The following is a 27,991-nucleotide window of genomic DNA, read 5'->3' as shown; positions in this document are numbered from 1 at the left end:
CTCTCGCCCCCTTCCCCTGCTCCGGGGCCGGGGCCGGGGCCACCGCTGCCGCCGCACCGGCCGCCGGCGAGGGGCCGCCCGCAGCCGCTCAGGATGTCCGGTAAGGTCGGCTGGCCCCGCCGGACCCCCCCCCCAACCTCCCCTCCTCCCTCCCCTTCTCATTTTGGGGCCGTTTCGCGGTTCTCCGGGATCATTTTCGCCTGTTGAGGCGACGTCGCCTCCGCAGCGAGGAGGAAGCGGGCAGGGCAGGGGAGGAGGGAGGAGGAGGCAGCACAGGCTCCTGCCCGCCGCCTGCCAGCCCCGGCCGGCCGCGCCGGGGGCAGCGCGACCGCTCCGCCGCCGCTGCCGGGGCCGCCGCTGCCGGGGCCGCCGCTGCCGGGGCCGCCGCTGCCGGGGCCGCCGCTGCCGGGGCCGTGGCGCAGCGGAGCGGGCTGGGCCGGCCCGGCCGCGGCAGCGCGGGGCTCCCTGCCCGGCGCCGCGGCCACGGGAGCGCCCATCGCCGCGGTTCCCGGCCCTGCCGAACCCCGGGCAGGGCGCGGGGCAGGCTGCTCCCGGACCCATCACCACCCCGCTCTCCTGACCCCCACCGTGCCCATCACCATCCCACTCTCTGACCCCCACCGTGCCCATCACCACCCCGCTCCCCGGACCCCCACCGTGCCCATCACCACCCCGCTCCCCGGACCCTCCACTGTGCCCATCACCACCCTGCTCCCCGGACCCGCCACCGTGCCCATCACCACCCCGCTCCCCTGACCCCCACCGTGCCCATCACCATTCCACTCTCTGACCCCCACCGTGCCCATCACCACCTCGCTCCCCTGACCCCCACCGTGCCCATCACCACCCCGCTCCCCTGACCCCCACCGTGCCCATCACCACCCCGCTCTCCTGACCCCCACCGTGCCCATCACCACCCCGCTCTCCTGACCCTCACCGTGCCCATCACCACCCCGCTCCCCGGACCCTCACCGTGCCCATCACCACCCCGCTCTCTGACCCCCCCACCATGCCCATCACCACCCCGCTCTCTGACCTCCACCGTGCCCATCATCATCCTGCTCCCTGACCCCCAGCCCACTTGTTGCAATCCCACCCCTCCGCCTGCCCCGCTCCGGAGGGCTGGCAGTAGGAGCCCTGGTCTCAATGCCTTGGCTGCCTGCTGGTCATCCTTGGGCCTCCTCTGAGCTAGGAAGCAGGATGCTCTGCCATTGGGGGGGGGGGGTTGCCTGCCAGGCAGCCCCTGAGTTGTAGATGTGTCCATATCTCACCTGCTAGGTTGTGTTTAAGATGCTAGTAGTGGAGACCCGAGCCCTGTCCAGCTCCCCAAGAAGACAAGAGTTACAGGGTGGTTTGCAGCCAAACGTGCAGAAGGGGCTGCTAGCTCAGGGCCCTGGCTATAGGAGGGGCTGGGAACAGGGTGTGTGTGGGGGGGTCTCCTTAAATTCAACCTTTCCCTCCCCTCATGTCCAGGGACACTCAATTCCCCCATTTTCAGTTTATTGATTATATACAAAACATAACAATTGAGATGAATAATGAACAATTGAGATGAATAATGCCCAGCTGCTGACAGCACAGCTCAGCAAAGCCCCCCGCAAGGCACTGCCAACTCTGCCTGCCACTTTTCCGGAGGGATCTGGCAGCCCCTTAGCATCCCCTCAACCGCTGCACCAAGGTGGCAGCAGGCAGGCTCGGTGGTGGTCGAGCAGGAGCGGGAGATGCCAGGCAGCAGTCAGCGATGGAGCAGGGTTACAGCAGAAGAGGACCTTGCCTAGCGCGAGGGATTTCCCCAGTGAGCTGGCTGGCAGGCCGGCCCCCCGAGCCAGCGCCGCCTGCTCCCTCGCGGGCAGCGAGAGCAGGAAGACTAGGAGACCTCACTAGTGTCTGTAGGATCAGGTACTGGGTGAAAACAACAGAAAGTTTGGATAAAAATGGAATTGCAGGAGGCTTTAACTATTTTAGCAAGAGCTCAGCAAGTGAAAGTGGTTTGTCAGACTAGGCAAATTCTTTCTCGTTTCCTGTACTAAGTCACTCATCAGGTAGTGGCTGGTGATTGTTATTGGCTGGATTAAAGACATCCTAAATGCTTGTTTGAAACAAATGGGAGCTGTACAGAATGGGCAAAATGAAGAGATAATCTAGGCTTTGCAGAAAGTGATTCATGAAAGCAGTCACTTTATTTGTGTTTTGTTTAGTCTTCTGAATAACCACCCTGCATATTTGCATCGTGTTATTCCTGCTCTTCGTCTGCCAGATGAAGTGGTTCCCTCATCTATTTTCTGCTCCTAAGACTGGCAAATAGGACAGGAATTTAAGTGAATTTAGCAGAAGCACCAGATGGAACTGGGTATTAGGACAGCTGGAGGGAAAATAAAGAGAATAAAGAATAAAACATAAATGATTAATGGATATAATCATCACCAACTTTTTCATAAATGTCAGGCTTAACATCTATCATGCTTGTCGCAGGCTTGGATAGCAAGTGTTAAAGCAGCTATGAACTGTGATGAGAAGTGACTTACAGTGACCAGTTAATCATCTGTTAACTCTAAACAGACTCGACGTAAAGCGCCCGAGAACACGCGGGCTTCGCTTTACACGCTCAATGTCTCCCACGCTGTGAAGTGCCTTTCTGCTCGTTCTTTCAGGAAAGCCCAAGGTGTATCAAGGTGTTAGAGTAAAGATCACAGTTAAGGAGTTACTGCAGCAGAGAAGAGCGCGGCAAGCAGCAACCGGTACGATGGTAAGGAAAAAACTTTTGGCTCTGCTTTGTCTCTTTCCCTTAATCTCTGTTGCTGAGACCGTAACCCCTGGGCCACGGCACCTGCCCGAGTCTGAGCAGAGCAGGCTGGCGAAGGAGGGGGACAGGGAAGTTCAGGCAGGGTGACTGTGGCAGTGACCTGCACCGGTGACGGTCTGGCACGAGTCGGTGCTCCAGAAGCCTGGTTCACCCGGGAGGAGGGCCCACAGGGAGAAGCTTCAGCCCAGCTTGCAGTTATCAGGGCACCTCCAGGATTGTCATATTTGGCGGGCAAGGTGGGCCGTGGTCTCTGTCACCCTATTGTAAGCACGGCCTGGCCAGGCAGAGGCACTCACAAAGCTCCTTTACAGCATCAGGTGAAGGATGTGCCTTCTTCAGCTCACCTTGTCCATATGGCTCTGAGGAGCAACCAGTGCAAAGAAATCTGTTGCGCAAAAGCTTCCCTAACCTTTCCCTTTGCCAAAGGCTCAGCCTCCCAGGAAGCTGCTTTCCACCACTTCCCACCCTCAGAGGCTTTTTCTTGTCCAGTTTAACCAGGCAGGAAATGAAAGCCCCAGAGAGGCCCCAGGCTTCCAGCACCTCCAGCCTCTGGGAGAAGGTGCACGCACAAGTCCTCCCACGAGGTCTGAACTATCCGGCCCCTATGGTCACTGCGCCTGCCACAAAAGGGAGTGGAAAAGATCTGGGAATTTAGGACTTAGCATCAGGTAATGGGACCTGGCTGGCAGAAAGGAAGAAAATCCTAAAGCAGGGCTCAGTCCTGCCCTGGTAGGGCTGCTGTGACGAGCAGCAGGTCCTTAACACAGGATAGGGGCATATTCAAGCACTTAACTGAATTCAGGTCTATAACATGGTTCAGCACCAGCGGGGCAGCTCCCAGCTCCACCCCTTCCAAGGGGAGGGAAGGAGACGTGTTTGCCGGTGTGTAATTTTACATACACATGCACACAAAACACTCCAGTCTTTGTAAGAGCCCTCCAGCTCCAGCCACCCCAGAGATTTGCATAAAGAGGATGGTAAATCATTACTCCTTCCTGGTTCGTGACATTACAGCTTTGGATGATTTTCAGATTTCATCTCCCACCTCCTGTACCTTGCGGCAGCTGATTGCACAAAGAGCTGATCAGCCTGCGTCCCGCGAACCACACATAAAGAGGCCTGGGCGAGCGGAGCACAAACTGCTGGGCTCCTGGGCAGGCTGGGTCACCCCTCCCTGCAGCCCCGCTCTTGCGCCCAGGCACGACAGGGCTGCGTGGAACTGGCGTTTGCTCCCCGCTGTGAGTTTACACAGTGCTTGTTTTGCCCACAGAGGAAAAAGCGGAAAGGTGGTGCTGCAGGAGGTTACCTTTGTGCTTTTGCAAAAGGTACAGGTTGTCCTGGAAAGGCCCCCCCACGGGCCAGGCAGGGCCGGCAGGATTAGCTGCCGCACGTGCTGCAGAAAGTCGAACCTGAAAACTTCGGCTGCCAGTGGTCTGGCTGTCTGCCTCGTTTCGCACCTGCAGCCACAGCGAAGAACGGCGGTCCTGCAGGCACTTTCTGCCCCGGGGAGCTGCTGTGCAAGCGATTAAACACGCAGGGATGTGCTGGGAAGCTGTTGGTAGGGACATCAGCCACCAACGCAAGAGCTTTCTGAAAAATGGAAACAAAGAGGAAGTCTGTATGAATTAAACTGAGGAAACCAGTATTTGTATTTGCGGAGTGAAATCCTGGTCCCCCAAAAGCAAGTATCAAAGCCCCCATTGCTTTTGGGGTGGGTTTCCCCTCTCCAGCAGGTCAGGTCCCTGGAACGTGTATTGCTCTGTCAGCTTCAGCTTCCAGCTTTTCCTCCAAAAATGAATTGCTCCGTTTTCATGCAAGCATGTAGCTCTGTTAGAGTGGGGAGCGATGTTAGAGCTGCTTCTGAAGTGACACCAACCCAAGCAGAGCAAGCCCGCTGGATGCCCAGCCACGGGCGTACCTGCAATTGCCTTTAGCCACGTTTCAAGGCAGTGACTGCTACATTTGTTCATTGCTCTTTCTTAATTGTATCTATCCCTACAAGTGCTTTGGGATGCCTCTGCTATGCAAGTCACCGTCCTAGGAATTAACACGTTAAAACATGACTACAGGTTCATGACTACAGGTTCAAAGGCAGCAATGGTACTGCTGAAATAACAGTAATGGAGCAGTGAGTAGAGAACGCTAACAAAATGATATATCGAGGGCTTTAGACCATGTAGTGTCATGCCCCTCCGGTGCCGTTACCTGCATAGGCTCAGGGAACAATGCTGTTATACAGGTTACTGTCGTTCTGTCCATACTAGGAAAGCTGTCCATGTCACCGCCCAGTGTCTCAGAGGCTGTCACATCCCTGAAGTGTTTACATAAATAAGGTTGAAGCAAAATCCTGACTTACCTCAGCGTGCAGAGAAATGCTCCCCTGAGTTACCGCGTCTACATACCTTTTTCTTCGCTTCTCTTTGGTCAGGTTTCTCGGGGCAGCAGCAGCATCCCGTTTTCAGAGTCTGTCTCTCCTCCTCACCCAGGTTGGTACAAAACCTACCCCCATGTCCTATCCCACCCCTTTCCCAACTATTCCCGCAGCCCAGAGTCTTTGCAGCCCTTGCTTGAGGCAAGCACTGCCAAATAGCTACAAATGCAGCCAATCAGCACCCAAACAGAGCCCACAAAATGCAGATGAGGATGCCGTGAGGCCAGCAGGGTACATATTACCCTTTACAGGAGCATGCTCACATCCTTATTTGCGCAGTCTATTTTTTCCCACAGCAAGGAGCAATAACCCCTTCAGAAAGGGATGCTTGTTCTCCCTAGGGAATAATACCGCTGGCTTCCCCTTCTGCAGGGTTCGGTCTCTGGGTCTAAATGGAGCTGGAGAGTCAGATCACCTTGGAGCACTTTGCTGAGCTCCTGTTTCCAGCAGAGCTGGCTGTGCTCCTCTCCCCTGGCAGAGCTCACAGGAGCGAGAGGAGTGTCAGGTTTTCAGCAACATGCTCCGATTCTTCCTCGTGCATGTGAATATTCAAGGAAAGGAGAAAGGGGGTGGAGGGAATAGTGTTTTCAGGGCTTTCAGATCCTTCAGTCACTCTGCAGCCAAAACAAAGAGATCTGAAAGGTTTGGCAGGTGTGAATATATACATTGTATGGGCAAGGAAATGATTAAATCATCAATATTTAGGAATCGATTTGCCCATGTTAATACAGAAATATGAGGCACGCTAAAGGTCTTTCAGGCTGATCAGTCTTCATCTGTTTATGCATTTTGGGTACATGCTTCTCACTTCCTCTCCCCATCCAGCTAAGCACATTTCCCCCAAAACCTGCAAACGCTTGAGACCGAAAGTGACTCTTTACCCATGTGCCCTTCCATTGCCCTGGAGAACCGCTTCCCTCCATGCGGTCAGGGCTTTCTTTTAACCACAGCCGAAGATAGCGTGAAAACACATTTCTGCAAAGTTAGAGCTGCTTCATACCCCCAGAAAGAGCGCTGCAGTACTGAGTGTCAGACCCTCCAGCTTTCTGGCAACCCGCACTCTCACCAGTAGCACCGCGTGGGCGCAATGCTGCATTATCAGTGACTTGCTCCACTTTGGCTGCGTGGAGGTTTGTCTGGCTGCTGCTTCTGTTACCCCCTTCCTTCTGCAGATGAAGCTATCCAGCATCTGGAGGCTGGGCGAGGCCAAAGGGCAAGCCATCTGCTAAGCCACACAGCACAAGTCACTGCATGGCGAGCATCTAGGCCCCTGCAAAATTCACATTCAGAGTGAGGCCAGAAGGTCAAACGAGCCTGAGTGAGTTCCCAGCTAGATCCCTGATGCCCAGAGGAAGAGTTTCCAGCAGTATTTAAAGACCTCAGAGATTTCCAGGGGGACTAAAGTTCCCAAGTCATTTGGGTTCTTTTGAGCATCTTCCTCTGCTGCCTGCTCCCCTAGAAAATCCAGCCTGGACTTAAAGGGACCTTTTGCCATGTCTAAATCCATGAGACTGCTCAGCGCACAAGAGTATTGAAATCTGACCTGGGGCGACATCTGCCCTTTGTGAGGACACACATTGAATAACCTGCTGCTTCCTGGTTTACCTTCTCTCCTAGCACCTTTCGATGCAGAACCCATCTCCTCTGTTCCCAGCTATTGTCCATCGCGGCAGTTTTCAGACTGCCTCTCCTGTGAAGAAAGCCCTAGCTATTTGGAGCAGCTGGTAGATTCCTGTCTTCAGACAGAGGCACCCTTAGACCCAGCCCTCAGTGCTCTCCAGGCGCCCTCGCACTACATCTCTGACTCCTTCCAGCCAGTCCCACTCTGCTTTAACCAGAGCCTGGTAAGCTTTGCGTCCCAGAGGAGCAGCTGCAGGTGCCCTCAGATGGAAGGGAATGGGGAAGGGAGTCGCATCCTGGGGCAAAACAGTGGCAAACTGATTTGGAAACATGGCTGCTTTTAGGGGTGTTGGGGAACTGCCACAGCAACTCAGGCTGCTTGCTAGGGCGCAGTCTCTGGCATGGTCTTCTGAGTCCTTTTCCATTGGGAGCAGAAAACAAGGAGGCTCAACCAAACCTAGAGAGAGGCTGCAGAACTGGAAACGTCCCTTTCCCAGATCTTATAGCCTTCCTGCAAGGAATAGCCCTGTTTTCTAGCAGCTGTTAACCTCATAGACAAACTCCCTATTGGAGCTAATGTTCCTGGAACTGCCTCTTGGTTTTAGGACCCCAAGGCCCAAATTATCTCCCTGGGTAGCCAGACCCTTCTGAGGAAGGTAAGGGTGTGGAAATCCAGGCTGTACTCTGGGTATCCACGTGTTTCCTGGAATGGCATCCTAAAACATCATGTTTTCTTCTCTCACACTCCAGGCTCCTGGATCCCCTAACTCAGCTGATCTGTCCAGCCCAGTAAACTATAGCTGCTCCCCACCTCAGCTACCTTCTTTCACCCCGCTGCCCCACAGCCCACCCGCTGCTCTGGACACCAAGACCTACGGCTACCCCGCAGAGGAGTGGTCCTGCCATACCCCGTCGCTGTACACCGCCTCCGCCTGCTGCTGCACGTCCTGCGGCTCCGAGCACGTGGACACGCGGGTCCCGGAGTACTTCCCCTGCCCCAGCACGGACTGCATGGACTACCTGCCACCCGTGGCCATGGCCGATGACTTCTTCAGAAGGGCTGGGAACTGTGACATCTGCTACAGCTAATGGGGACAGTGGTTTTTTACACGTTCATTGTATCCAAATCAGATTAATTGCCCATGAACTATGCAAAGTACCACTGCCTAACACAGTCCAGTTTACTCTTCACTACTCGCATATTTTCTACATGCCATTGTCACTACATTAGTCCTCCTGTATGGTCAGGTTTTTTTATTAGTTTTTTTTTTGTTTTTTAACAAACCCTAAGTCGCTTTGCCAGACACATAACTAACCAGACACTAAGACTGCTCTCTTCATTACAAATAAATAACTTTGTACTCATGCTGAAGCCTGCTCATTCCTACTGTGCTGAGCGTCAGTGCTTGCCTCTTCTGCTAACCATCTAGGATGCTAGCCCCGCCAGCACACAGGTGAGGGAGAGAGGCCCGCAGCAGCCTCCCTGGGGAGCAATTACTCAGCGGTATGAAAAGTCCAACTCACCCTTTGCAGCAGATGAAAAGTGTATGGGCATCTCAGCACCCAGCACACCACCCAGAGAGAAAGCTGGGCAGCACCCCCCTCTGAGAAGGATCTGCTCCTTCTCAGCCGCTGCTTTTCTCAGCCCGCCACGCTGATACTCTCCAGCAGTTCTTGCACAACAGACCTGCTATTTCCACACAAGCTCAGGGCTTACTCCATGGGTCACGTGCCGGAGAGGCCCCACTGGCCCGCACAGAGGTTGACTCTAGCAAAAAAAAAACCTCTTTGGCTACTGATCAACACCAGCTCCCCAGTGAAAGCAGGGTTTTAGTGAGAGGCACAGGTAGCTCCAAAACCTTTTGCCTAGTTTGGTCTGTTGATACCAGGTTTTCTCCACGTTTCAGCACAATCTACTGTAATAGGAGCTAAGCAATTTCTTTTAATATAATGGGAAAGTTGTCACACCTGAGGATTCACTGTTTCTCGCATAAACCCAGACCTTCCCAAGACTGTTTCTCACCTCCTTTTAATCGCTGCTAACCATCTAGGATGCTAGCCCCGCCAGCACACAGGTGAGGGAGATAGACTGACAAGCAGTCAGTTCCTCAGCTGAGCACCCAGACTGGAAAGAAAGAAACATTTTCCGTATTAAATCTGACACAAATTTAAAAAAGATTAACTATATCTTTGAAGGCAAACTCACAGTGTAACTAGCTCCAGGCTAACCTTTTCCTCCAGACACTTCCATAGTTAACTGAAAAGTTTTCCTCTTCTCTGGCACTGAATATGTCCACACAGCCAGGGATGTGGCAAGGGAGAGACACGTCTCAGCTGATGAGTGGGGAAGTTTCCTCCCTACTACCAGAAAAAGCAACCAATATTTCCTCACCCTGTGAAATCGATGAAGAGCTAGGAATAGAGTAACATTTTTTAATGAGACTTTAAAAATATATAGAACACCAGTTTCTCCAACCTTCTCTCCCCTTCCTCAGAGAACAGGGCGATTACCTCCCACGCAGCCTCCAGATGGGTTCCCTGCTCCTTAAGCCCTGTATCATCTGTAAAGGGCATGCTTTCCATGTCCAGTCCAGCTCCCCAGAGAGATCGTTTCATTTTGGTTGCGATAGACAAGATGACGACATGAGACAAGGAGATGACATGGAGATAACTGTACCTTTCCAACATATAGTTCATTGCTTTGCTTTGTGTTAGGCAGCAGCTTCTCCCAAAGTTTGCTTTAAAATATTTTGACAACTTTAAATAATGTCTTTGCATCTCCCCAGTTGTTATACGATTAATCTCAGAGCTGGTCCCAGTGATGAACACATGCGGTCACAGAAAGCCTATAAATAGGAGTTAGTCAGCAGCTGTATCTCCGCTGCAGTTAAAGGTGTGATTACCCCTGTGCAGAGACACTCTAACAGGCATCGTTTCAGTCGTGATGGCAGAGACTTCAGCCACTAAGGGTCATCTTAGGATCTGGCAGGGGTCACACTTCCGCTCTAGCCTGCTCCACAGCTCCCTCAGTGACCGCTTCTCCTGACCCCTGCTTGCAGCACTGGCACACTTTTTGCCATATATCAGAGCGCATTGTCACCAAAGTTAAACAGCCATGGAAGGATAAGGCTGAGGCAAGATATTTGAGGCTTCCAGTGGAAATAGGACGACCACATCCTCCCTGTGGGCTTGGCAGTGTTGCCCTGAACTTAAGAGAATCAGCAAAAGGTGCTCTCATATAGCAAAGGAAACAGCATGCGAAAATAATACATGAGCCTCGAACAAAGGGAGCGCTCTTGTTAACACATTTTACAATATTAATAGTACCCCAGTCTACCAAGCAAACAGTGCCAGCAAGGAAGTCAGCTCAAGTGTGACAGCTATATTACAGTCCAACAACATATACCTCACCTCCCCGTTAAGCAGACATCTAAACTTAGTACATCAGCAACAGATTGCACTTTTATCAGTGCATAGTGGCAAATATCTGTACAATTGTCAGTGGTTATAGTGCAGCTCCAAAGAGGACTGCTTTGTACAAGGAAAGACTGCCGTGTGCAGTGGGGAAGTTGTGTCTGTTATCAAACCTATGGCTGATGTTTAGACGTGACAGAAACGGCAGTTTGAGCACAAGGGCTGTAAACCCACCATCACATTCCTATTCCTGCTTCTTGGATGTTGCCTTACTCTGAGGAAAAAAAAAAAATTCCCTTCCAGGGGGGAAGCTATCTCCCAAAGGGCTGGTCTGGCCTCTCTCCACTGAGTCTCTCCCGGACTTCCAGGGCTGCAGGTGGCTGAGGTCCTGAAATGGGAGCATGCCATGTGTTTTTAAAGACAGCAGCTATTTAACAACTGTTGGATTTATGCAGCATGGGACCAGCTGCTTTGAAATTACCAACTGCTCTGACGGGACCAGGGTAATTCCAGCAAAAGGGTTCTCTGCTCCTGGGACTCTGACAGCTACTATTAAATAGGTTGCACCGTCCTCCAGCCCTTGCAGCCACATTGAATGATAAACACTCCTATTCCTCTGCTGCTTTCTCCAGCTGTTCTGCAGTCCTCTACGCCAGGGACTGCGAACACGTTTTAGATGCTGCTGTTCCATGTCAGTGGCTCCAGGAGACATAGGCAGAGCAAGTAAAAGCTTGCTGGCTGTTAACACAATGATTCCTGGACTGACTGTGATTAGAAAGGAAGAAAGCAAAAGAGGAAGACTATTCAAAGGTTGCTCGTGGGTTTTTTTCCCACTATGTGGAACTTCTTTTACTGCTTTCCTTCTCCACCTCCCCGCCTCCCCCAAAAAGGTTAAAATAACATAGTTTGGACCATATCTCCAAAACAGCTGGCAGAGCACTACTGAAATGCTGGCATTTCAACAGTCCACACCAGGTGAAGTTCTGCCATCCCATGTAAACTTGTGCTTACACAAGAGTTAGGATCACCCCATTCTTATAAAAGCCGTAAGTGACTCCAGAAGTAACATGCAATTTCAGAGAAAATAAAAGGTTCTTATTTTCAGGTTCTTTTCCAGCTACACAGAATATTTGATTGAAAAAATCTTCCTTGCCAACCAAGTGGTGACTTTTCCATGGTGCTACTTCAGAACATTTGTTTAGCGATAACACGCCTTTGTTATTAGCAATTTATCCAAAGCCAAGGTAGGAAGGAATAAACTGTGCAAATAAAGGGGTATCACACACTGCCAGTACTGCTTATACAAAGAGTATTCTCCCTGAAACAGTCACCAAAAAAATTGAGAGATGAACTGTGACATAAGATACTACTCAAATCAATGAAATTCACCCCAGCACAGAACACTTAACCCCCAGACCCGTTTTGGGCCTTAAAAGGAATTTCCTTGATACACAGGCCAGGAGTCGGCTGGCTTGGCAGGGAAAGGTGCTTTACGTGCAAGGGGAAGCAGCAGCCGCCAACTCTCTCATGGATCCTGTCCAAAGACAATACGAACAGCTCGTTGATCATGGCTGGCTTCAGAGCAGGTCTCTGATGTACAAGCTTGGGGAAGCTGAACAAGGAGATGTCTGTAGTGAGAAGGAATCTTTTCTGGGTCAGTCATGGGATCTTCCCTCTGCAAATCTCACCTCTCACCTCTGAGAAACACAGGTGGCCAGTGAGGTGCTCAGAGCAAAGCTGCGTCCATCCCGTCCTGGAGCGATATCTTCCCTGATGTGCTGGAGATGGCGATGTTTACAGATTACAAATCCCCGATGGTGTTGCTCTGGATTAAACATGGGCGGGTGAAACGATACAGACATAAACCATTCTGGAAAAACAGCTCCTGTATTTTTTCACTTGCTGCAGAAGGACTTCTGTCATCTCACAGACACTTTCGGAAGGCAAAAAGCTTTTATGCAAAGAGGGACATTTCCTAGTGCATCACATGCCAAGTGTTAGGCACAGATGTACAATTTTGTTGCTAGTAAGATCAAGAAATGGATAATTTATTGACCATTTTGACTTGACACATAGCACTGAGTCACCAACGCAGTTATCACTCGATTCGGGGCTTGTTATAGCGTCCCTTCAAAGTAAGAAAGCACATGCTTTAGCTGGCCTGTGCCCAGATGTATGCAAATTTATGCAAACACATGCAAATACAAGTCTACTTTTTTGTCAGAGGATGTTGGCAGGTTTGTAGGCATGATGTAGTGAGAAGCAGTAGCAAAACAGCAAGGAGGAGGGCTGAGAAAGTCACAGAGATCTCTAATCAGGATATCTGCGTTTCTTAAGAGCTTTTGTTCCAGCCTGCTAAACAGTTGTTTAAACAGTTGAGGTTTGCAAAACTCACAAGTGCTTTAGAAACCCCAGTCCCATTGAGGAGTCAGTCAGTGGGTGATTAAGGAAGTTACTGCAGTGATTTAAGAGGATCTGCCCTTCACCTTTTTGTTCAGTCCTGTTAGGAAAAATAACTTGTGCAACACTGAGAAAACAGCAAATTCTGAACTAGAGATGAGCCATCCTCCGCGAATGGGTTGTCCAAACATGGCTTTCCCTCCCCTTAGGCATTTACTTTCACTCCTAGTGACCCAGCAGAGACACCATTGCCGGTTGATTGCACAGCAATTTACAAATCATTTCACAGAAAGAATAAGAAGAATCTATAAAAATGTCCCCCCCAGATAAGCATAGCAATAGGAGAGCACTTTCCACATTGCACTCTGATCTTGTGCTCAGGCCCACACCTCTCAAAGCTTTTCCACCACGTCCATCCCTAAACACTGCTGAGGACTCCATCTCCTGCACTGCGAGGCATGAGCTCACAGGTGGTTCAGGTCCCCCCGCTGGGGTGCTTTCAGAGCCATGCTTTCCACTGTGCTTTGCCATCAGAGCTGGAGACCTGGCTTGGATCAGATGTCTCAGAGGCATCCCTTCCACTGGGAAGCTCTCAGGAGCCACATGAGCCCCCCGCTGCTGGGAGCCTGTCCCACACGCTCACTCTTACAGGCCTCTGTTTTGCTTCCTCGGAGTGGGGTGAGAGACCGTGGCAACGGAGAGCTGCTTCAACTTTCCCCCACAAAGTGCTAAGAAACAGGTTAGTAGCAACTTGCAGAAACCCTCACTTGAAGGTGTCATGCTCAGATGTTTTTCTGCTCACTCCAATGCAATTCAGTCGTGCCAAGGATAACTCCTCAGGCTGCCTCGGCATTTTCACGTTAGCAGGGATAGTTGGAATAATTGCACACCATAAAGGCTCCAGCATTTCACTCAGTACCTCTGTACAGGACCTAACAAGAGGCACAGTTCTAGCATGTTTTACAGCAGTGTTTCTCAGCCTTTTTTATCTAAAGGACTGTCTTGTGTTCTCTTGCCACCGTAGTTTTCAATTGCCATGAAATCAAAGTTTGGCTGTACTTTGAATGTTTGTTTATTTAGGCAACAGCCATTCACTTTGCTTGTCTTCTTGCTTACAAGCAATACAGTATGTTTGAGGATTATCAGTTTTTTTGGTAATAAAGTTTTCAATCATTTCAAAGTCCGTCTTATGATATATTACATGCTGCTAATGGTCCACAGGTTGAGAAACACTGTCACCCCTCCCTAGCTTAAAGACTCTATGGACAGAGACACTTTGGTTAACCATCCTCACAGCTTTTCTAAAAGGCCTTGTGCAACCAGCAAGCTGAAGTTGATGCCATGCCAGAAACTGCAGGCAACCTAGGATCTGGCATTTCGGTGACAGGAAACAAATGCAGATGCAACTCTCCCTTTCTTCAGCAAATGCCTAATCTGCCAAAAAATGTACAAGTTTATAATGCACTGTGTGAAATTGTAGACGGGTGCATGCATTAGCTGTGTGTGTATATATATATATATACATATACAGAGAGAGTGTGTGTGTATCATATTATATATTAAACTGAACATACATATAAACATATGAGAGATTATAATGAGCTCCAGTAGCCTTTTTCATACCTGTAGGCACGAAACCTGAGCTTTCCGTGAGATTTGTTCCCATTATAAAAGAGCTGTACGCTGATACCTCCCCTGATTTCTTTGGGGTACCAGCTAATTCCTGCTTCCTGCTCCTGGATTATGGGTTTACTCAAGTGGGGAACCCCAGCCTACACCACTCCAACCTCAGACTCGTGTCATCTGACACGGACGTGTTAGGAAACAGAAGCAACGTTCATCAAGTACCTGATCTCCAGCTTTCCCAGAAGGAGTCATGTGGATTGGCTGATCGTTGTCTAAGTTTCGGATGCTTGGGTCTGCCCCGTGGTCAAGGAGCAACTGGACGATTTCTTTCTGGTTCTTGTCACGATGCAATGCAGCTGCCATATGCAAAGCTGTGTTGCCGTGAGCCTAACGCAATGGAAAAAAAAGAAAAAAAGAAAAAAGAGAAACCTTCTGATAAGCTGTGTTCCACTCAGAACTGTCCTAGAAGCAGAGAACTGTGAAATGAGACATGAGGAAATCCCACATTATTGCCTACCCAGCGGTGAGGGAATATCCCTACTGTGTTCCCCATGTATAAGCTGCTCAAGGCTTAGCAGGACTGGGGGAGATTTAGGGACATAGATTTCTCTCTGTGATAGAGCACTACAGATTGGGGATCTTTGATACTTTGGGTACAGATATTTGGCTAGAGCAGCACGTGAGGGCTAACAAACAGCCCTGTTATCTGCAACATTCCTAATCACCCTGCAACCCTCCGCAAAATCATACCTGTATGGAGGTAGGGATCTGATGAGTTGTTTGAAAAAAGAGAAGGACCATGTAACATGCATTTGTACCCAGGAGAAACAATAGGAGCTGATTTACTAGGAAACATTTAAATCTGTCCTAGAGATACATAACGCGCAGTTTGTTGCGTTACAGATCACACACAGGCTATGCAAGGACTAACAATACCAGACCCACCTGTGCTCCACATATTCCCACCGCTCCCTCTACAACCACTGTCAAGTGTCCAAAAGCTGCAGAGAGACCACGACACGAACGAAAGCCAGGCCCCAAAATGCATAGGCAGTATTTCAGACTGATCTGCACACCAGGCCTCTTCTGTGATTGTGCGAGTCCTCCCCATCACCAAAGCCACAGACTTAACAAGAGGCATTTTGGAAGGTGTCGAGCTGTCCCGATGGTGCAGCCAACCTGGAAGTCCAGCTGCCTGTGCCCCTCGGTAGCCTCATGTGCCATGGGCTGAACAGGGCTGCTGGGAAGTCTGGCTCTGGAGCAGACAAAATAAATCTTGCTGGGCTCCAGACCTCCTCCTGGTTCCTACCCAGAGTACTGAAGGCTGCACTCGATTTTATTGTCTTCGCACTGTCGTTACGCAGAGTCCTAAGGCCGAGGGCCAACTTAAACGTTTCTTGACTCCAGCATTTTGGGGGACAGGATTTGCGCAGAAATGATGGGACACAGTTTGTTACAAGGCCACGGGGGGGCGCAGGATGGCGTGAGTGCACAGCAATTTGTTGCCGAAAAGCTCTGGTATCAACAGACCATATAGAAATCTGTGCCACTGCCTAGTCAGGTATGACTGGTAACAGTTTTAAATGACAAAGAATTAATAAACAAATGCATAAGGCCAGGTATTATTTTTAGTCTGCAAGAAGTCTCATTTAGGCAGCTGTATATTTTTTCTCTCTGAAATGATCATATATTTCTCAGGTTCATTTCTCATGAACTTGGAAGGTTTGGACACACATTATAACCCCTGTTCCAGCTTTTGAAAGGAATACATGTAATATTCAGGTCTTACTGACCAGGGACACAAAGCACAAAACAAAATAGCAAGTTAGTATGGAAATCTTAAAAGCTCTTCTTGCGCAAGGTATTTTTACAAGCCCTGAACCAGCAGATCCTTGTCAATTTTATCATCCCATAAAGTCAAGGGATGGCCTCAAGCTCTTTATAGGACTTCTCATTAAAATGGAAGCATCTGCATTTGTTTGCTGCATTAAATGCAGGAACATTTGATATCTTCCAAATCCAGGCATGGGGCTAAGAAAACAAGGCAATGACAATTGCCACGACAATTGACAGTTCCTGATCTTGAAGCTTTTCCATTAGCTTTAGTGGGGCTTATCTGAGACAATGGTCTGGAGCACCCATACACGGTCTCTAAAAATCCTTCAGGCAGAATATACCTCAAAGGCCTCAATGCTTTTCTCATTATAACAGGCACAGGGAAGAGGAAGTGGAATGAGAGAACCACAGCAAAGAGACGGTGAGCCAGGGAAGCCAAAACACAAAGACTCCAGCATCTCTGTTTTCATGCCTTCTTCCTACTTGGGAGAGCTTAGAAGCTGCGATGGGGATCTGCCAAGCTTGCCATCATATTTCTCACTGGCCCAGACAGCCCACCAACAAGACTGAAGACTCCAGGTGATCCTATCACAGTTGAAAACTCTCGCAGGATTGTGATCAGGAGACAACAGCAGACTCCCACGGACAAGCTAGTGCCTGCTTAATGGCTCTTAAAAGATACAGAAAGAATGTAGCAAAAGGCAGTATAATTTCATCTTACAGATAGGCAGAAACACAGTGTAGTTACCCACACACACAAAGCAAAACGTGCTTCCTGTCCTCCAGTCCAATAGAAATCCGTAGGAAGAAATATGAAGCTACCCAGTATCTGCTCCCCAAGTCACCAACTGACTCAACAGAAAACAATCAATTCCTTTCTGATGGACACAAACACATGGATGCTTCAGGGAGTGCAGGGCAAGGCTAAGAGAGGCTGACCCCCTTGAAACTAAAGGCTAACGCACTGGCCCTCTCTAAACCGGGAGTCATTGGCCTTCTCCTCCTCTCCCATTGTCCTTCCTGCTCACGCTAGATTTTCTGCCAGGGTAAATAGTTCACCTCTGCAGAAGCACCCAGAATCGCCACTTAGCCCTGCTGGAGGGGGGCAGCTAGCCAGGAGCCAAAGCTCTGGCTGATGGCGCAGACCGATGTCTCAGCGAAGGCACAGGAATGTCAGAATTTCTTCTCAGGAGGATGGGTGCAGCCCAGATACAGCTGCAAGATAATGTCACTGCTTTGTATCTGCTCAGAGGTGAAGTTTAGGGCAGCAAGGAGATGGGTGACTCAGTGGCAGAAGGTTTCTAACTTGCTTCTTACATCCTAGGGACAGTCACGCCTCCAGAAACCCTACACTGAGGAACCAGCATTAGTAAACCTTCAACTTAGTAAGCAGGGCTGTACTAGGCGCCTAGAGCCATGAATTTAGCAGGGTCTCAAGTCCTCAGATTCAGAGGTAATCTACTTTCCAGAGTGCCTGTGCTCAACAAGGATGCTGGCTCCCTTCAAAGAGCTGGTTTCGCTGTGCTCCACCTGCTTGGCAGTGTCAGCGTCTGGGTTCACTGCCTGCAGTACGTGTCTGTCTTTCCTTACTGCTCATGACAGCTTTTAAGGCTTGGTGGGCCCTGTAAATATTTTGATTCTCCAGGCTCAAACTCACAGCCAGCCACCACCATAAGCAATTTGTGCCCCGGCAGAAACAGAGCTGAGAAACTTGCAAAACACATCTAAGGCAGAAAGTCACTGTCTCACTGAACTAAAATAGGAGCTCTGCCCTTTGCTGTGGATGGTACTGCTGACAGAGATCACTGACACACAGCTGCCCTGGCCTGTTGTCTCTCAGGGTTATGTTGCTACCAAACAGCAAAGCATTGCATCACTGCAGAGCTGTTTTCTCAGTCTTCATCCTAAGGTAGTAAAGTTCACGTTCCTCCTCAAGTAACTGCTTCCCATGTCCTTTTTCTTCCCTGCTTATCCCACTCTCTCCTTCTGTCAGCTTCCCTCTGCTGGGAGAGGGCCCAGGCTTCATGATAAAACTCAGAGTTCAAGCCAGGCAGTGTTTTCCAGGTGAGATGCCTATTTACTGCAAAACACAGGTTCAGGTTAAAAAAAAAAAAAAAAAGCTTCAGATTCACCAACTGTTCTTTTCCCTCCAGAAAAAAGTATGGGGGGAGAGGATACCTGATTTCTGCAGGACCCTAGACATCTCCTAACAGCCCTGTCTACATGCAGCCTCCCACTGCAATCCAGGTCTCATGCTAACTTCTCTCTACATCTCCTCCATGTGTGGATTCACACACAAATCCTGCCCACACAGGGCCTAACTCACCTTGTTGTTGACAAAATCCTTGGACTTGAAAGTGTTCAGCTCCAAGAAGTATCTCAGCAGGGAGAGGTTTCCATCCTGGACTGTATAATGAAGAACTGTCTTGTTGCTTTTCACATCCTGTTTAGAAACAGGAAAGCAACACAAAATAAAAAACGTTTTGCAGAATGGCTTAAAGATATTATACAAATCCAGTGGGCAAAAGCCTAGTCCAGGTCTGCAGCTAAATGGAAACACCTCCCTCCCTTCAGGGGCCCTATTACCGTCCAGTCTTTGCCTCAAGCCTTCCTCAAGGAAACTAACTCCAAAAGGCAGGAGCTGGGAGCCTAAATTCTCACGCAAGCTCCATCTAATACTGCAACCAGTCACCTGAAAGGGGAAGAGCTTGCTCCTTGTGCCAGCAGCTCATTTCTTCTCCAATTCTGTATTTTGAGCATAGCACAAGTGTCAGACAGCACAGGAGAGGTTTCCCTTGTGAACGAACAGCAGAGGGATAACAAGTGACAGAGAGGCAGCGCTGATTCCTCCTTACCCGGCTGTAGATGGAAGCTCCCGTCTGCACCAGGAGATGGATACAGGACTCCAGCTCTTCCCTCTGGTGCTCAAAATCCTTTTGCTGCTCCTCCACTATCGTGTGGTGACCCTGCTGCTCCCGGAGCAGGGCGTTATGGGCCAGAACGGCACAGTGCAGCGGGCTATGGCCTAGAAAACCAAGGCAGGGCGGGAGACGATGACAGTCCCAAAAAGGTCACAGATTCAAAGAGAAGTGAGGACTTCAGCTGGTTTCGAAGGTACAGTGCTGATGGCTGCATGAGATACTTTAGGAGGCGCTTCAGCATGTGCTCAGCTCTAAGTGTGCGTTTAAAAAACATTGAACCCTGTGGCATTTGAGTACACAACAAGGACTTTCCCCAGGGCAGTTTCTGAGGCCACTCTGGCCTCCCAGCACACCATCAAATACCGAGGAGCATCAGTCAATGTCTGAAATAGCCAATATAAATTTTTCATTTTCTTAATACCACTGTAAAATATTTGTACAGTCAAAGGGTCTTACCTTCAAAATCCTTCATTTCTAAATCAAGAGGGAAACCTAATGACAGTATAACCTGGAATTGACAAAAGACACAGAAAATTTTAGTTCAATGGAATACTGTCCATATCAAAATCAATTAAAATTACAAGTCAAAAAAAACCCTAAAAACAAAAAAACCCACTAACACTGGGATAATTATCATTTAACTGCAAGCTAAGCTACCATTTGACACTAGATTTTAGTGCTGTGAAACCTATTTCCAAAGAGTGGCATTCAGGTTTATCCCAGATGATTGTTTCCCTAAATCTAGAGGTCAAGCTAGCCACCTCGCTTCCACTCTGACCTAAGCAAATGCACACCTCCATAGTGCTAATTCACATTATTCAGCATCACGCTTGCCATGAATAAATGAAAATCTCTCCCTGACATGTATAGCAAAACTTTATTACATCAAAGCTCCCTGACAGTAGAAATTCTCAGACTGGATTTATTTTATTATTTTTTTTTCAATGTGCAGCAGTGTGACAGGTTAATAAAACTGCCTGTTGGAAGGGCTGCAGCAGGAAAAATGTACAACTTATAAAAGAAGTGAAATCATGGTCTGGAAACAAGCATTGCTTAGATTTAGCAGAGAGCAAACAATTTGAAAACTCAGCTTCAGAAAGCAATTGATCTGATGTGATGCAGCCAAGTAGCTCCTTGTCTAAAATATTACAGATAATATTTTTTTTGTTCTTGTTTGAATAATTCAAGTTGCTCACATTTCAGCATCTTGGTGGAGAACTTGGCACTGCAGTGACTCATTCAGAACCTTGTCTAGTTAGATGAGGCACAAGCGTAACCCCTCCACTGGCGGATTATCCAGAGACGTTAGGGCTTGTGTTCTCTTTTCATAACAATAACGTAATATATCCAGATCAAATATTGACAAATAGCTTTGAGGTGCCTGATGATTAGAGATTAGATGTTTAGTCCATCAGAGAACATAAAAAAACAAAAGGAAACCATAACATTTTACGGCTTTGACCCCACTGAGGAGCAAGTCCACGTGTATTTTCCCTTGTTATGTTAGGGGGAAAAAAAGATGCATTTCCAAACGCAAGGTGCTATAGAAGATTTTGATGGAATCAACTGAATGAAACACGCTTTCCACGGCTGAAACACCTGCTTTCCTAAGAACTCACAAGGTTATACATTAACTGCCTGCTTGTGACTTAACCCAGGGCGTGTGCAAGGCAGGGCTAACGAACGATGGAGACCAACTGCCAGCGTGCTGGAAATCCCATGGCACTTTCCCTGGTACAGCCCTCATCCTCAGAGGACTCAGGACCCTGCCCTCAGGCAGTCTCATCAGCACAGCTGCCCTAATTCTCTGCAGTGAAGCTGCCTATACTCAGTCCTCACACATGAATCAAAGGAAGCACATTTCATTTATTTAATTTTATGGCCAATGGCCAAGTAATTAACAGCCACGTTCCAGTATACTTATCTGTGCCACGTAATCCCCTGCAAAACTTCCCACTGTGGGTTTCCTAACATGCTCACTTGCTCTCCAGCACTGTTAGAGCCTGGCTGGCACAAAAGCTAAAGGTAGGCCCTGTCTACACAGACATCTGTGTTAAACTGAAGAGCATTTTTAACAAGTTACAGCTGCATTTTTCCTCACTGCTAGATCCACCCCCTTCCTCTAAACAAAACAAGTAGCCCTGGAGGTTAAAAGTAATAATAATAATAATAATCAGCTGCACCACCATTGTTTTCCTAAGGAAATATTTTCCCTAGTAAAGCTCCATCCAGCAGAGGATCAGAGGTCTGCACAGCCCTGACTGACAGCAGACCATCTGTATAGAGTACCCAATCCTTTCCCTTCGGGCAGATGTTCACAGCCCAGGAGGCACTGATGAATGTCACTGGGAAAGGCAATAGGTGAGTGGAGACCCCTGGCCAGGTAAGACATGAAAGCTCTAGTGGATTCAGGCCATACATGAGTGTCTAGTTTCTTCCATGACTTGGAAAATCCTCCTCATCGGCTCTTGGTTTCACATAAAATGTAAAAAATGTTTCATTTTGAAAGCTGTGCCTGAGATGGCCCTGCATCCAGGGTCACACCTGCTCTCCCTTCAGCTGGTTTGACTCTGGACACAATTTGTTGCTCTGCTCTGGACAACATCAATGCCACCGAGCAAGTTTCCCGTTCTGCCTCGCTGGCGCTATTCCTCCAGCTCCCCCACGCTCAGCAGCCTCATAGGGAGCCCCCCTCTTTAACGCAGGAGTCAGCACAGCACCTGGCTGACCAGTACTCAGGGCTCAAGCCAGAGCAAGTCTGCTCTGCCTGGCCTGCCACCAGCAGATCTGCTGCTCTGGTCTACAGCAAGAACTTCTGCTCCCCCACACAGATACGCTAAAGCCATTTCTTCTGTAGCGGGACGCTGATGCTAGCTGCAAAAAATACCTCTGAAAGAGGAATAACCTGGGAAGACAGTTCCTAACATGGAAAAGGAAAAAGAGACTTTGGCCACTGTTCATTGTTTACTGACATCTTTCCTTTTGAAACAGTTATTTAAAGACACCCTTACTGAGACTTTATTGTAGATTTATATTCCTAGCAAACAAAATCATAAAAGTTTTTCCTACCTGGAGAACCTGGGCATAGCCATATGTTGCAGCGAGGTGCAAAGCTGACTGCCCTTTGTTGTCTACAGCATTAACATCTGCTCCTATCTGGATCAAATCGTAGACAATAGCTGGCTGTCTGGCAGTGACAGCCACCAGCAGAGGAGTCTGAAAAAAGCAGCATGACAAATAAAAGGTGAGAGTCTGTAGGCAGAGACCATCATAAGAAAGAGAGTCTGTGCTGAACAGGACCTAGAAGGCCAAGAGCTGTGGCACAGAAGCCAAAGATAGCTCACAGGCAGCTTTTGAATCCCACAGATTAGGTCCCAGGGCATCTGGAGAGAGGGGGCATTTCCCAGCTCCTACTGAACTCCACCTACTGTACTTAAGCCCTGATTTGGATGATAGCCTGAGTTCAGCAACTTTGAAGCGCTATTTGTGTCAGATGCAGCACTCAGGGCATTTATCAGTTGTTCACAAATCCTTTGGCCTCAAAGACTAATGCCAACACAGAGGTGCCTTCCCAGATCAGTGTTGTCTTAGACTACTCTGTGAACCATGGACTGAAAAGGCGGCTATTTTCGCCCCACCCAACTTCAGGTTCCTGCAGAGACACCTAAATCAGGTGTATCATTGCCCAAGGCTTCTTCTGTAGTAACAGAGGGGCTGAGCTAGATTTTCAAGGCATCAGTCACTGCTCTCAGCCATGCAAAGCCCATGCCCATCCCAAATGCTGCTATCTGTGGAAGGAGAAGGTCTGCATTACCTTTCCTCTGTGCTCCTTGGCATCAAGTCTTTGCAGCTCTTTCATTCGTTCTGCAGCTGCCAACGTATACGCCCTCATACCTTTAGCTGCATAAATATGTAGAATTCTAAGACAGCAAATAAAGACACTGATCATTGCTTAGCCATGAATCACCCTGGGAGCAAACAGTTTTACAGGGTAGCATAGCTGCTTTGAGGGGTTTACTCCTGGGGTTTCACAGCAAACATGCCATTGGCACTGGAGAGTTTGACCTTGAAAGCACCCACTCCCAGGGAAAGGGCTTCCTACCTCAAAATAACTCCTGCTTTCAAGACCCCACAGCACTCCTGAGCTTTGACACCCTGTCTCCTTTCCACTTCAGCACGTTCTGTCAGGTGACACTCACCCTTGTGCCAAGAGGTATCCAAGTCCTCCACAAACCCTAGTGTTGAGGCCTAACGTACTGCTTCAGATGAGATCATCTGTTTGGGGTGCTACAACCTCAGATGCGCAGGTAACATCTCAGCATTTAAAGCAACAAACAGCCTCTTCCAAATGGTGTATTGGTAAGCAGAGACAGTTCAGCTTTATTTGATTACCTAAACTAGTGGTGAGGTGGACTGAATCTTGGTCTCACCTATAAAAAAAAGAACTGTCATGTCCCACAGCAGTTGCAGGTCAGCTCATAGCTCGCTGGTGACATGGTCCTTAGTGAGTGGGAAGCTGCATTGCTCTGTTATCTGAACTGCAGAGAATTACACAGAGCTCTGCACCACTTCCATTCCTCCAGGTCATGTTTCCAAGGGTGCCAGGTGTGCCTTACGCCATGGGTAGCTTTGTGCTTCCTCTTTGCATAGGAGACGACCATCCTATCGGCAGCCATACCAGCCCCTCCGTTCGTGTCCCTCCAGGCAACAACATTTAATACTTTCTAGTCAGAAGCTGGTGGGGCATCCCTTCTTTTCCCAGGTGATTTTGTACCACAGGGCCACACCTTGCAATTTCAGGAAGTGGAAATGCAACCTTCAGTCTGGTCTGATTTTCAATCAAGTTCAGCAGTAGCTGAGGCTGCACATCCACACATCCCCACGGATGCTAATAGAAGGTAATAGAGATGGGACTGACATCTGAACTGCAGGAGTGCTTGCATGAGTAAGGACTACATGAGTAAATAGTGTTTCAGGCAATATTTGGATCATAGAGTTCCTTTTTAGTCTGCCTTGAGTTACAAAATTAGCAGAAAGTCTAATAGCTAATCTGTGCTTGCAGCCTATAAACACGCCATTGAACTAACTGAGTGCTAAGTCAACACCCTGTTACCCTTTTGGAGAGGAAATAAAACACTCTAGGCATACAAAAGTTACTGTAAATCTTTATTGAAGATTGTCTTTTTCTAACCAGAACAACCCAGAAAGAAATTCTGAAACAGTTCATCATCGTTTTATATTGACACACAGAATTTACATACATTGAAGTGAAAGAAATTTAAAAGCAATCTTAGCAACCATGGGCTTGATTCACAACTGCATTATTCCAGTTTTATCTACTGAACGTGTTTTTATTTGTAAAACTGGAGTAAACAGTGGTGAACTAAGCTGCTTTTAATTAATTTCTTTGCTGGGTTTTTCTGCAAATACAAGCCACTAATTTCAATGCACCTGAACTACTGCTATTTCCAAATGACTTTATGATCATTTACATGATCTATTGTTTACATGTTCCAGATTTGTCAGTATTAAATAATGAAATGTTTTTTGACAGTCCGAGACTTTTGACCTGAGCTTGCAAACTTCACTCAGGCATGAACTGTAAGGTCACTAGAAATATTGCCTGAGTGGCAACCGAAGCGCTGGGCACCAGTTAATAAACAGTGCAATAAATTATTTTTCAGAAAGTCTTGTAAATAACAACGCCACCTAAGGATCCTGGGCTTTAGAAAGCAGAAAAACCCAGAGAAATTATGCTCATTGGCCAGGAGTCCCTTGTTTATTAAGAAAACAATAAACAAAGTTAGAAGTGGATACATGTCCTCCAAATATTTTTGCCTCTGGCATGGCACTTGTGAACATCAACAATAATATTTACAGTCGCATCAGAGGAAACAATAAAGCTACTCATTCACCAGGAAAGAAAATCAGAAAGCTATAAAGAGAATGTGTGCACCTGGGAGACTACAGCACAGAGAACCTTTCCATAGCAGTAAGGCACAAGAGAGGTCGCTAAGGTTCCCTGTCTCAGCGTGACATCGCCACCTTCATGCTCAAATGCTAGAGGACAAACGAAAGTACTGCCGCCTAATAGTAATGCCATGAACTCCTTGTCAGACTGAAGTCCAGATTTTGGAAGACCCTGTCTCCTCAGTGATCTCCTGACATGGGGCCATGTCTTGCAATCCTGACTCAGGCAAAACTCCCGGTGACTTCAGTGGGACCAGGATCTGTCCATTGGTAGAATATGCAGCATTACCAGCCAGTAACAAAACCGGGCCCTCCCCATCTTTAAGGTGGATATTTTAGAGTCCAAAAACATCTTGTAGCTGAAAGATTGCGACTCCAAGATTGGGAAAGATCGGGACCACTGTCCCAGATCTACATGTCCGTCTATCAACCTGGCAAGCATGGCATGCTTGTGCTGCTCGGTGCATAGGGATGTCTGACTGCACTGGCATTTAGTTCAACTCTACTGATTTCTTGCCTTCAGACTGATGCATCTATAGTGGTAAAATTAGCCTAAACTTTTCATTTTCTTGTTTTTCCAAAGGGGCAGTTCAATTTAGAAAAGAAAAATCTCTATTTAGGCCCCAAAAATATTTTCTAGTGGCCTAAATCTGGTAAAGACTCCTCTATGGACAAAGCAGAGAAACACATACAAGGCATTTAAACAGAGCTCTGGAAAACAGTCCTATTGAATAAACCCTTGACAACATTTAGGGACAAGCATACCCTTACCAAATGCTACAGTTGGAGACAGCTGCACTGCAGTATGCCAATTTGAGACCATGCCCTGAGTCTGAGAATGAAAGTCACCTCGTGTTGAGGCTGAGCGCAAGAATTGCGCAGCATTAAGAGCCTGCCTGGGAGAGTTAGCAGGAGCGATAACGGCACAGCAATCTTGTGCTGAGCCCCAGGACAAAGTGAATTTCACACAACACGCAAATCATGGTGCGCTCGAGGTGGACAACAAAGTACCAAGTAAAGTCCCCACCCCCCAGCCTGCTTTTCCTTTTTTTACTCGAAACTCACTGCAGGGCCAAGTCGAGTATTGAGTAAGCAAGGATCAGGCCCAAGACGTGCAGCTTAAAGCCCTTCAACAGACAGAGCGTGATTTAAAACGTACGTATCATTGTCTTCATCTTCCAGAAGCAGCTTCTCAATGGGCAGCGTGCCAATGACTCGCCTGGCATCCTCCAGCTCCTGGGAGGCCGGCTCGGGAATGGAGATCGGCAAGGGCACGAACTGTGGCCCGGGAAGCGTGGAAGAAGCCGGCTGGTACTGCAAAGTGGAAGCTGGCAGTGCAGAGAGGGGCTGTGCCCATGGGAAATACGTGAGGGGTGCCTGCTGATCCGTCACCTCGAGCTGAGGGACTACTGCTGGGGTGGTGCTTCTAGGCTGTTAAAAGTATGAAAGAAAGAAAATAAAACAACGGGCCAGGTAAAGGAGGGTGGGGTGGGCAGACGACAAACCAACAGATTAAGGATACTCAGTCTCACTTTTAACATCCCTTTTCCTGTCTCTCTAGGTAAAGCTTTATTTATGCTGAGTGTGACAGTTTTCCCACGCTGGCCCCCATGAGAGCAGTGGCTGTGGGTGTCCCAGGTGCTTGCTGGCAGTAGTTCACGCTCACGACAAGTTCCCTCTAGCTTTCTGTTCCCACTCCCACCCTCACTGTAAGCCCATGAGACGGTTACACCCTGTGCTGAAAACTGCCCTCCTTGACAGTGCCTCTTTTGTAATGTGAATGCATGGATGCAAGGGGCAACTTAGCTGCCACAAGGCTGAAGGCAGTTTATTCCGGCCTCTGGGACAGTCCATCAGGACCAGCCCCAGCAGCTACCACAGAGCCACGTTTGAAATGGTAGCACTTCCTCAGTGGTGAAGGCCGCGGGCACGGGTGCTTGCTGATTTGGTGCATGCATCTCAGCAGCTGAACTGAAACATTCGAAGAAAAATAAGCTGCTCAGGTTTGACTGAAACAGTAGTCTCTGTCCTTCTCTCCCAAAGAAGGGCAAATTATCTTGGATTAGCTGAATAGATTTTGTCCAGCCTGAAACCAAATATTCCACCATAAGGTATAGGCAGTCTTCCAGCCCTATTCTTTCATCTTTAAATAGCAATTTTTGAGACATTTAGCAGTTATTTTTCCAGCTCCACCCAGTGGACATTTTTCCCAGAATCCCACTTACTTAAAACAAATATATACACGTGTGCACGTGTGAGTGTGTGTGTATATAAATATACACACACATATACATACATACGCACATACATACAAATATATATGGTGCGTGTGTGTTTGTGTGTGTATTCCCCCCCTAGAGTTAAATGGTGAAGAATCCCTTGCAGACTGCCCAGAATCTCAGGAGTGGCTGTGTCCTTGTTATTTGTCCAGACAACAGTTACTTATTGGCTGTATAATATCCCGTGAATCCATTCAATGAACAACTATAACTCTACTTTCTCAAACATTGCAAATCAAAGCTGCTAACCACTTCATCAAGTTGGAAGTGATTACAACAGTAAAAGTAATGTTTCTCACTATTGTTCTTGAACTGTAAACAATAGTCTCCTGCAATAAACACCTACCACACACTTGACCAAACTCAGGACACCGGCAACCCTGCTGCTGACTTCAGTGAGAGACGACCCATGTCCCAGGACAGAAGAAAGAACAATCCGGTTGTTAACAATGTGGAAAGCACTGGAGGGGTGGGGAGAGCTGAGGAACAGCAGTAGAGTCTGTCTGATTTCAGCGCAACTGCCTCTTTTTGTCACTCTCAAACCACAACAATTCCCAGCACAGAGCAGACAGGGCCAATACTAGAACGACTATGGAGCATAGATGCAAAGGCACACAGTGTTATAGTAATTAAATAAATCACACTAATTAAATCCTAGACTCCCTACAATTCTGCCTGGAAAGTGGGAATT

At 48.3% G+C, this 27,991-nt stretch overlaps 2 protein-coding genes across 13 annotated transcripts in view; one reads left to right on the top strand and one right to left on the bottom strand.

The window, feature by feature from the left end:
- Positions 1-10: 10 nt before the first annotated feature.
- Positions 11-9,282, top strand: POU2AF3 (POU class 2 homeobox associating factor 3). Its single transcript, XM_068916772.1, has 5 exons — positions 11-100; positions 2,652-2,746; positions 5,232-5,289; positions 6,852-7,078; positions 7,605-9,282. Exons 1-5 carry the CDS (start codon positions 94-96, stop codon positions 7,941-7,943), a joined length of 726 nt encoding a protein of 241 aa, XP_068772873.1. The 5' UTR covers positions 11-93; the 3' UTR covers positions 7,944-9,282.
- The window catches only part of POU2AF1 (POU class 2 homeobox associating factor 1), a 68,880-nt gene continuing 42,382 nt past the window's right edge, over positions 1,494-27,991 (bottom strand). For 8 of the 12 annotated variants that reach the window (XM_068916769.1, XM_068916767.1, XM_068916762.1 and 5 more), the window contains 8 exons: positions 26,181-26,452; positions 22,866-22,971; positions 22,121-22,267; positions 19,508-19,559; positions 18,986-19,155; positions 18,457-18,573; positions 14,517-14,681; positions 2,746-4,393 (listed from right to left, as the gene is read on the bottom strand). In XM_068916769.1, the coding sequence (XP_068772870.1) occupies positions 4,181-4,393; positions 14,517-14,681; positions 18,457-18,573; positions 18,986-19,155; positions 19,508-19,559; positions 22,121-22,267; positions 22,866-22,971; positions 26,181-26,452 (1,242 nt within the window). In that variant the 3' untranslated portion in view covers positions 2,746-4,180. Of the gene's footprint in view, positions 2,363-2,745; positions 4,394-11,562; positions 12,094-13,785; positions 14,103-14,516; positions 14,682-18,456; positions 18,574-18,985; positions 19,156-19,507; positions 19,560-22,120; positions 22,268-22,865; positions 22,972-26,180; positions 26,453-27,991 lie in introns of those variants that run through there. The other 4 variants (XR_011135915.1, XM_068916764.1, XM_068916766.1 and 1 more) reach the window with 4 other exon arrangements.

Source organism: Struthio camelus, chromosome 22 (genome assembly GCF_040807025.1).
Source record: "Struthio camelus isolate bStrCam1 chromosome 22, bStrCam1.hap1, whole genome shotgun sequence".
Lineage (NCBI taxonomy): Eukaryota > Metazoa > Chordata > Aves > Struthioniformes > Struthionidae > Struthio > Struthio camelus.
The sequence above is the reverse complement of the archived record's forward strand: the minus strand, read 5'-3'. Positions and strand labels throughout refer to the sequence as shown.